We start from the raw sequence: 10044 nt of genomic DNA, 5'->3' as shown, positions 1-10044 counted from the left end.
TAGTTTTCTAAAAAATGTATTTAAAAAAATATTAATGTATGTATGTATGTTTTGGTGCATTTGGTACATTGGTGTGTTTGGTGTTGAATAAAATTATGTTTTATTTATTTATAGTAGGTATTTGTGCAGGGACTTTCATAATACTGATTATTCCACAGGCTATACCGGCACCCACGGAATTCTCTTCATTCTGATAAGCCTGGGCATCGGGTATAGCATGTATAGCTGGCGATGAAAATACCTCAGCATTTAAGGCACTGTTCAAATCGATCGGTCTCTCATGAATCACAATGGAACGTCCAATGATGCCATTATAACCAAACAAAGTCAAATAGATGCTAATGAAGACCACTGAAACTTCGCCATTCTCTTTGACATCGATATTGCCCAACTGGAAAGAGAAAACTTTATTATCCCATAAGGTAAAAGCGATAGCATTAAGCTTACAAAATTATTGGCAAATTGTCCACCAGTTGAAGTGCAACCTTCCGTAAGATCTCCATAGGTGTGTATGTGCAGAGCGTGCTTGCCGGCTGGTATTCCCGTGGCATTAAGGGTAACCTTTACATCATTGTTATAGGGCAGTTGTTGAAAGGTCATCAAACCATCGATACCTTCCCCGGTCAATTTTGCTCCCGCCTGCCAATGCGGTGCAACCTGTGGCAGGAAGACAGAAAATGAATCTTATGTAAATGTATGGAACGTGTTTGATGATAGTGCTGCAAGCCAATTAGATTAAAACTACAAGAAAACGATTTCAATTAAGCAGGGTATTCAGTTCAACTTTTCACGCGGAATGCTGTTAAACTCAATATAAAAAAAATATCGCGAAACGTTAGAGAAATATCGTTGAAAAAGTAGTACTCAGCTTATAGTGGGAAAATGGCAAAAAATTATATTGGCAACCCTTGAAACCATTATGGCTACCATTGCCGTCATATTTTTTTCTTTTTGTTATTTTATTGATTTTGAAAATAAGTGCAGAGAAAATAATGTCTTTTGGTAAGAAAACAAGAAAAACATTTGATAACTGTAAAATTTTGCTCGTGAAACAATTAAAAAATTCAGCGACAATTCCGAACGCAGAACCGAATACCAACCCTTAGAAACGAATAGAAAACTCCTTGCTAGAAAGCATGGCGAAACAATTAAAGGTGGTCTTATTTATACAACAACCACAAATCATATGGTGCAATCCGCCATCTTGTCATCAAGCGGATCGGCTGTTATCAGCTGTTCGCGTGAGACCACCTTGGTCTTGTCTGAGTTAAAAGAAAATTTTTCAAATATACGGTTCAGGGTATTATTCTATTTTAACCAGGGTATTCTGCTCAGTTTCTTGAGCGGAACGCTGTCAAACTCCATATAAAAAAATGTTGGCGAAACGTTGGCTAAAAATGGGCGGAAAAGAAGTACTCTGCTAATACTGAGGAAAATGGCAAAAAATATATTATAGTAGCAACACTTGAAACTATTGTCGACATTATTATACCCACCACCAAAGGATTGGTGTATACTAATCTAGTCATTCCGAGTCTATCTAATCATGTCCGTCCGTCTGTCCGCTATCGGTGAAATCACGATAGCGGTCGAACGCGCAAAGCTAACCGCTTGAAATTTTGCACAGATACTTCTTATTGATGTATGTCATTGGGAATTGCAAATGGGCCATATCGGTTCAGATTTGGATATAGCCCCCATATTAACCGATCCCCGGATTTGACTTCTTGAGCCCCTAGAAACCAATTTTCATCCGATTTGGCTGAAATTTGGAACAAAGACTTGTGTTATGAATTTCAACATCCATGTCAAGTGTGATCCGATTCGGTTATAAACTGATATAGGCCCCATATAAACTGATCGCCGTATTTGACTTCTTAAATCCTTAGAAGTCTCAATTTTCATCCGATTTGGCTGAAATTTGAAACAAAGACTTGTGTTACGACATAGCCTCCATATAAACTGATCCACGGATTTGACTTCTTTAGTCCTTGGAAGCCTCAATTATCATCCGATAGGGCTGAAATTTGCAACAAAGACTTGAGTTATGACTTCCAACTTCCATGCCAAGTATGGTTCGAATCGGTCGACAAACAGATATAGCCCTCATATAAACGATCCCCGGATTTGACTTCTTCAGCCCTTAGAAGCGTAAATTTTCCCCTGATTTGGCCCAAAACCCTATTACAACATCCATGTCAAGTTTTATCCGAATCGGTCAATACGGTTACATAAACCAAAATAATTCAAATCCAAACTCGGTTAAGGGTACATTTTTAGCGGAATCCATGGTGGTGGGTACCCAAGAATCTACCCGGCCGAACTTAACACGTTTTATTCGTTCTTCAAATTGCGCTCGTGAAACAATTAATATTTTCGCGGCTTTTCCGAAAGCAGAATACCAAACCTTAGAATAAGAACAAGAATTCTTAAAATTTTTGTTTGAGCGGAGCGGACGTTTTGTTATTACGCTGCTCAGAAATTTTCTGTAATAGGTAGGTATTCTTGGAAAAAATTTTAAGTCATTGAAGAAAAGCTACGATAGTGTTATTCGTTTGGCGGTTGATGATTTGTGTCTATTTCCAGTGGAGAGGTAGATTTAGAGCCTGGCAGTAGGCTTAGAAGGGACTCTAAAGACCCAACAGCTGCGGTGGTGGTATAAACTCTACAGATCGAAAGCCACAAGGGCACCACACGATTGAGACGTCTATAAAGCTGAGGTAAGAAAATATAAGGGCGAGCTGAGAAAGGCTCAGAACAAATCCTTGGCGGAATTCTGCATCTCCGTGGATGATACATCTGAGGCTTCTAGGCTAAGAAAGATCCTATCCTCGATACCTATTACGGTGGGATATATTCAGAAGTCAGATACTGGATGGACAATGTCTAGTGAGGAAACACTAGAACTACTCGTTGACACACATTTCTCGGGAAACTCTCCAGCGAACAACGTGGCTCTAGAAGGGGTTGTCACGGGTATGCATTCGTCGGAGGTTATCGGGGAAATTGTGTCTGAGCCGAAAATCCTTTGGGCGATGATAAGTTTCGAATCCTTCAAGTTGCAGGGCCCTGATGATGTATTAACGGTTGAATTACAAGCTGTCTCAGACAGACTTGCTTCTAGGCTTAGGGAGATATAAACTGCCTGTATCAGCATGTCATATATACCTGTGGGATGGAGGGACACAAAGTTAATTTTCATTCTAAAAGAAGGAAAACCGTACCATACGAAAGCGAAAGATAGGTCTGTCATCCTTCAAGCTGAAGACTTTTGAGAGGTTGATAGAAACATATCTTAGGGCAAAGATCTCCGGAGATCGGATGTCTCGGCAGCAGCATGCAAGTCCACTGAAACAGCCCTTCACGACCTAGTCGGCTACGTAGAGGGTTATCTCGCGTTCAAGGAATATGCAATGGTAGCATTTTTTGGCATTGAAGGTGCTTTCAATAATGTAAAACCGATGTCAATCATGAAGGAGTTGGAGTTTCTAGGCATCAACTCTACCGTAAGAAAGTTTATTAATAACTTACTTACTAAAAGATGCATTACGGCAGGCTTGGGATCTGTTGATCTAAAAAGATGAGTCAGCAGAAGAACAACTCATCGAGGTGTACTGTCTTCTCTACTTTGGAATATAACCATTAAAAATATATTATTGTCTCTGGAAGAAAAATGTGTAAAAGTGGTCGCGTATGCTGATGAAGTGTCAATTGCGGTTAGGGGAAAGTTTCTCAGCACTCTAAGAGATATACTTCAGGAAGCTCTACGTGCAACAGCATAGTGGGCTACCGAAAGTGGTCTGGGTATAAATCCGTGCAAGACAGAAGTAGTTCTTTTCAGCAGGAGATACAATATGCCTACAGTGGAACCTGTCTCCTTGGGTGGAGAGAATGTTCCATTTACAAAAAGCGCAAAATACCTGGGTGTTTTGCTGGACTGGAAACTGAACTTCAAATCCGATATTTTGGAAAGGGCAAGAAAGGAAACTCTTGCCCTATACACCTGCAAAAGAGCCATTGGCAATAGTTTGGGGGCTTAAATCGCGTGTCATGCATTGGGTATATACTGCCGTTGTCAGACCTATTATGCTATATGGTGTTGTGGTCTGGTAGACGGCGCTTCAAAAATCCCCCTACTGCACAATACTTAACCGGATCCAAAGGATGGATTGTTTGTGCATCACAGCCGTACTGAGGACGACACCATCTGATGCACTGAATTTAATGCTACATCTTATGGCTCTGGACATTGTGGCTACCCAAATTGCAGCGACCACTGCCGTGAGGTTAAGGGAGCTTTCTCATTGGTCATGTGGCGGCCACGGACACTGTGTTATACTTGATACAATATTCGATGTTCCAGGCAGTGTGTATTACACCCTACCTGAGCCGATTTTTGATAAAAATTACTGTACCACTATTCCTGATAGAACCGATTGAAACTACAATATCCCTGGTAACAGAAGTTACATAGACTTGTAAAAGGATGGTTCCAAACTAAACGACCAGGTGGGCTTTGGGGTGTACTCTAAAGATCTAGAACTGGTCATATCGAAGAGGTTTCCCGACCACTGCAGAGATCCTTGCAATGGAAAGGAAGTGGTGGAATGGCTAAGATATAATGTCATTACGAAGATTGGCATACATATCTTCTCAGACAGACAGGCAGCCATTAAATCCCTGGAGAACGTATTTCTGAACACAAAAACCGTCGCAGATCTCTCAACGAGATGTCTGAACAGTTCAAAATTCACCTGTTCTGGATGCCGGCCCACAGAGATATCCCAGACAGCCATTAAATCTCTGGAGAACGTATTTCTGAACACAAAAACCGCCCTCAACTGTCGCAGATCTCTCAACGGATGGCTGAACAGTTCAAAATTCACCTGTTCTGGGTGCCGGGCCACAGAGATATCCCAGGGAATTCTAAAGCAGACGAGCTTGCCAGACTTACATTCTCCAGGGACACTGATATCTGTGGGTATGCCTCTAGCGACATGTAAGCTAAGTTTTTAGGACCAGGCCCGAAGGGCAAAGAATGATAGATGGTCACAAAGAGGGGGCTGTGAGCATTCCAAAACTATGTGGCCTCATCTAGACTTGAAGAGGTCTACTACTTTGCTGCCATTGGCTAGAACAGACGTTTCAATCATTGTGTCCGTCATGACAGGTCACTGTCTAATCGGAAAACATGCTGACAGACTGAAGGTTGCCAGCAACGACTTTTGCAAAAGCGGTAGGGACATCGAGGAAGAAGAGACTATAAAACACCTTCTGTGTGTGTGTCCCGTACTAGTAGTTAGAAGGAGTACCACTTTAGGTTCTCATTTCTTTGAGAACCTGTCTGATTTAGCGGATGTGAACATTCGTAAGTTACTGGGCTTTTTAAAGCGATCTGGATGGTTCAACGGTAGGAACTAGAAGACATCTTCCTTCTCTTGTTCCTGTGGTATCACAATGGATGAAAACGTCTTAGTGAGTCTGATGGCAGACTGCCACTTAAACCTAACCTAACCTATTGATGTGGGAGAAGTATCTTCCTTGTTTTTAAAGGGAAAACATTATACTCAAACAGGTAAAAGCGTGATAAGTACAGCCGGGCCGAATCTTGGATTCTGCTAAAATATGGGATCTATATCTGGTTATAGACCGATTTGAACCGTATTTAACACGATTGCTTATAGTCATAACAGAGCACTATGTGCAAAACTTCAGCTAAATTAAATGAAAATTTAGGCTTCTAGGGGCTCAAGAAGTCAAATCGGGAGATCGGTTTGTATGGGAGCTAGTTCAGGTTATAGACCGATTCGGAACGTACTTGGCACAGTTGTTTGAAGTCATAACAGAACACTATGTGCAAAATTTCAGCTAAATTGGATGCAAATTTAGGCTGCTAGGGGCTCAAGAAGTAAAATCGGGAGATCGGTTTGTATGGGAGCTATATCAGGTTATAGACCGATTTGGACCGTACTTGGCACAGTTGTTGGAAGTCATAACGGATTACTATGTGTAAAATTTCAGCTAATTTGGATGAAAGTTGAGGCCTCTAGGGGCACAAGAAGTCAAATCGGGAGATCGGTTTGTATGGTAGCTATATCAGGTTATACACCGATTCGGACCGTACTTGGCACAGTTGTTTGAAGTCATAACAGAACACTATGTGCAAAATTTCAGCCAAATCGCATGAAAATTGAGGATTCCAGGGTCTCAAGAAGTCAAATCGGGAGATCGGTTTGTATGGGAGCTATATCAGGTTTTAGACCCATTTGGACCGTACTTGGCACAGTTGTTGGAAGTCCTAACAGAACACTATGTGCAAAATTTCAGCCAAATCGCATGAAAATTTAGGCATCCAGTGGCTCAAGAAGTCAAATCGGGGAATGGGTTTATATGGGAGCTATATCAGGTTCTTGACCGATTCGGACCGTACTTGGCACAGTTGTTGGAAGTCATAACAGAACACTGTGTGCAAAATTTCAGCCAAATCGGACAAAAATTGCGGATCCAGGGTCTCAAGAAGTCAGATCGGGAGATCGGTTTATATGGGAGCTATATCCAAATTTGAACCGATATGGCCCAACTGCAATCCCCAACGACCTACATCAACATAAAGTACACTATGTGCAAAATTTCAGCAAAATCGCATGAAAATTGAGGCATCCAGGGGCTCAAGAAGTCAAATCGGGAGATCGGTTTGTATGGGAGCTATATCAGGTTATAGACCGATTTGGACCATACTTGGCACAATTGTTGGAAGTCATAATAGAACACGATATGCAAAATTTCACCCAAATCGAATGAAAATTAAGGTGTTCAGGGGCTCAAGAAGTCAAATCGGGAGATCGGTTTGTATCGGGAGCTATATCAGGTTCTTGACCGATTTGAACCGTACTTGTCACAGTTATTGGAAGTCATAACAGAACACTATGTGCAAAATTTCAGCCAATTCGGACAAAAATTGCGGCTTTCAGGGTCTCAAGAAGTCATATCGGGAGATCGGTTTATATAGTAGCTATATCCAAATCTGAACCGATATGGCTCAATGTCAATCCCCAACGACCTACATCAATATAAAGTATCTGTGCAAAAATTCAAGCGGCTAGCTTTATGCGTTCGACCGCTATCATGATTTCGATAGACGGACGGACATGGCTAGTTCGACTCAGAACGTCGAGACGATCAAGAATGTATATATTGGGTCGCCCAAAAAGTAATTGCGGATTTTTTAAAAGAAAGTAAATGCATTTTTAATAAAACTTAGAATGAACTTTAATCAAATATACTTTTTACACTTTTTTTTCTAAAGCAAGCTAAAAGTAACAGCTGATAACTGACAGAAGAAAGAATGCAATTACAGAGTCACAAGCTGTGAAAAAGTTTGTCAGCGCCGACTATATGAAAAATCCGCAATTACTTTTTGGGCAACCCAATACTTTATGGGGTCCTAGATCAATATTTCGAGGTGTTACAAACAGAATGACTAGATTAGTATACCCCCATCCTATGGTGTTGGGTATAAAAACTCTCTCTCTCTCTTTTGGCTTAGAATGTGCGATGTATGATACTTTCTGCTCTTATTTCGTACACAATATCGAAATGCTTGGTAACACCATCGACTTTTTTTCAAAATTTTATTAATTAAATCCTTTTCATCATCAAGATGTTTTGTCCTTTCGATCTGCTTTACATGTCCTGATTTGATTTTACTGAATATTTCGTATTCTTAACCCATCACCATGACCAATTCATTCTCAATCTTTTTTTAGAGAAATTGCGAAATTTGCCTAAAGTTTTCATTTTTGTTTTATTTGTTTAATGGATAGATGATGCCTTGGTCAGCCTTACCCTCGCTGGATAATAGAGGGGCCAATGTGTTACAAAATATTCCCTTAATTTAGGAAAATATACTATGGGCGTACGTACATAGGCCAAACCCAAATACGATGGGTGCTGGTGCACCAAATTATAATTGCCACCACCGAGGGGTACCGTTAAGCGCTCGAAACGTTTCACTTTCGTACCGGAAATGATTTTCACTTGCTCATCTGGCGTTGAGATATTGGCATTGGAATTGGGTCGAAAGCGATCCAAAATGCTTTGTCCCGTTACAAAACCGTTAAAGTTATAGCAAAACACAGACACAACAACAACAATCAATGTGATTGGAAAATTCGAATGCGAATGACAGCGAGCCATTAGAGTAGTCGTAATTACTTTTTAATGTACTTTGTCCGTAGGTAGGGATTAAAAATTAAAATCCAATTTTTTTTTGGAAAATATTTTCGTTGCCGTTCTGTTTTTCTATTGAATTTGTACCGATTTCGATTACCGTTTGGTTGCAAAGCTAAATGGGGACTGACTGCTTACTTTGGCTTGAATTTGGCTTATTGGCATATATTGAAGCGAGGCGTCATTTTCGCAGTTGGGGCAACATCGCTACGCTGTCAACTTTGGCGTTGATCATGATCATCATTGTAATTTTTTCTAAGCTGGGCCATAGAATAGAAATTGAAGGCACTTTTGGTGTGTTTTGGTGCTGGGCTATCTGTTTGCATGGTTTTTTCACGCTGACTGCTTCGCTTAATTACAGCAGGAGGAGCTTGCCCCTCCTCCACCCTCTGTCACCCACTTGTTAGCATTTTTTATACCCTCCACCATAGGATGGGGGTATACTAGTTTCGTCATTCTGTTTGTAACTACACGAAATATTCATCTGAGACCCCATGAGGTACATATATTCGTGATCGTCGTGACATTTTATGTCGATCTAGCCATGTCCGTCCGTCTGTCCGTCCGTCCGTCTGTCCGTCCATCCGTCTGTCCGTCCGTCTGTCCGTCTGTCCGTTCGTCCGTCTGTCCGTCTGTCCGTCCGTCCGTCCGTCTGTCTGTCCAAAGCACGCTAACTTTCGAAGTAGTAAAGCTAGCCACTTGAAATTTTGCACAAATACTTCTTATTGGTGTAGGTCGGTTGGGATTGCAAATGGGCCATATCGGTCCATGTTTTGATATAGCTGCCATATAAACCGACCTTGGGTCTTGACTTCTTGAGCCTCTGAGGGCGCAATTCTATCCTATTGGAATGAAATTTTGCACGACGTGTTTTGTTATGATATCCAACAACTGTAACAAGTATGGTTCAAATCGGATGATAATCTGATATAGCTGCCATATGAACCGATCTTGGGTCTTGACTTCTTGAGCCTCTAGAGGGCGCAATTCTTATCCCATTGGAATGAAATTTTGGACGACGTGTTTCGCTACGACTTCCAACAACTGTGCTAAGTTAGGTTCAAATCGATCAATAACCTGATATAGCTACCATATAAACCGATCTTGAATCTTGACTTCTTGAGGCTCTAGAGGGCGCAATTCTTGTCCGATTGGAATGCAATTTTCTACGACGTGTTTTGTTATGATATCCAACAACTGTAACAAGTATGGTTCAAATCGGATGATAATCTGATATAGCTGCCATATAAACCGATTTTGGGTCTTGACTTCTTGAGCCTCTAATGGGCGCAATTCTTATCCGATTGGAATGAAATTTTGAACGACGTGTTTTGTTATGATATCCACCAACTGTAACAAGTTTGGTTCAAATCGGATGATAATCTGATATAGCTGTCATATAAACCGATCTTGGGTCTTAACTTCTTGAGTCTCTAGAGGGCGCAATTCTTATCCCATTGGAATGAAATTTTGCATGACGTGTTTTGCTACGACTTCCAACAACTGTGCTAAGTTACGTTTAAATCGGTCAATAACCTGATATAGCTACCATATAAACCGATCTTGAATCTTGACTTCTTGAACCACTAGAGGGCGCAATTCTTATCCGATTGGAATGAAATTTTGCACGAAGTATTTTGTTATGATATCCAACAACTGTGCCAAATAAGGTTCAAATCGGTTCATAACCTGGTATAGCTGCCATATAAACCGATCTGGGATTTTGACTTCTTGAGCCTCTAGAGGTTGCAATTATTATCCGATTTGGCTGAAATTTTGTACGACGGATCTTCTCATGACCATTAACATACGTGT

At 40.9% G+C, this 10044-nt stretch overlaps 1 protein-coding gene across 2 annotated transcripts; it reads right to left on the bottom strand.

Annotated features, from left to right (window-relative positions):
• LOC106086052 (superoxide dismutase [Cu-Zn] 5) lies at positions 1 to 8354 on the bottom strand. 2 transcript variants are annotated; one of them, XM_013250561.2, is made up of 3 exons: positions 7846 to 8354; positions 448 to 657; positions 1 to 391 (listed from the first exon to the last, which is right to left on the bottom strand). In XM_013250561.2, exons 1-3 carry the CDS (start codon positions 8194 to 8196, stop codon positions 101 to 103), a joined length of 852 nt encoding a protein of 283 aa, XP_013106015.1. In that variant the 5' UTR covers positions 8197 to 8354; the 3' UTR covers positions 1 to 100. The 2 variants fall into 2 exon arrangements, with proteins under 2 accessions (XP_013106015.1, XP_013106016.1); XM_013250562.2 differs by having other exon boundaries at positions 7924 to 8348.
• Positions 8355 to 10044: the final 1690 nt, after the last annotated feature.

The sequence above is a fragment of the Stomoxys calcitrans genome, chromosome 2 (assembly GCF_963082655.1).
Source record: "Stomoxys calcitrans chromosome 2, idStoCalc2.1, whole genome shotgun sequence".
Taxonomy (NCBI): Eukaryota; Metazoa; Arthropoda; class Insecta; order Diptera; family Muscidae; genus Stomoxys; species Stomoxys calcitrans.
The sequence above is the reverse complement of the archived record's forward strand: the minus strand, read 5'-3'. Positions and strand labels throughout refer to the sequence as shown.

Excerpts from the sequence above, each read along its gene's own strand:
- LOC106086052 (XM_013250561.2), bottom strand. The coding sequence starts at position 8,196 with ATGGCTCGCTGTCATTCGCATTCGAATTTTCCAATCACATTGATTGTT. Across the intron at positions 658-7,845 it reads CCCTCTATTATCCAGCGAGG|GTTGCACCGCATTGGCAGGC; the intron begins GTAAGGCTGACC and ends TTCCTGCCACAG. Across the intron at positions 392-447 it reads GACAATTTGCCAATAATTTT|TTGGGCAATATCGATGTCAA; the intron begins GTAAGCTTAATG and ends TTCTCTTTCCAG.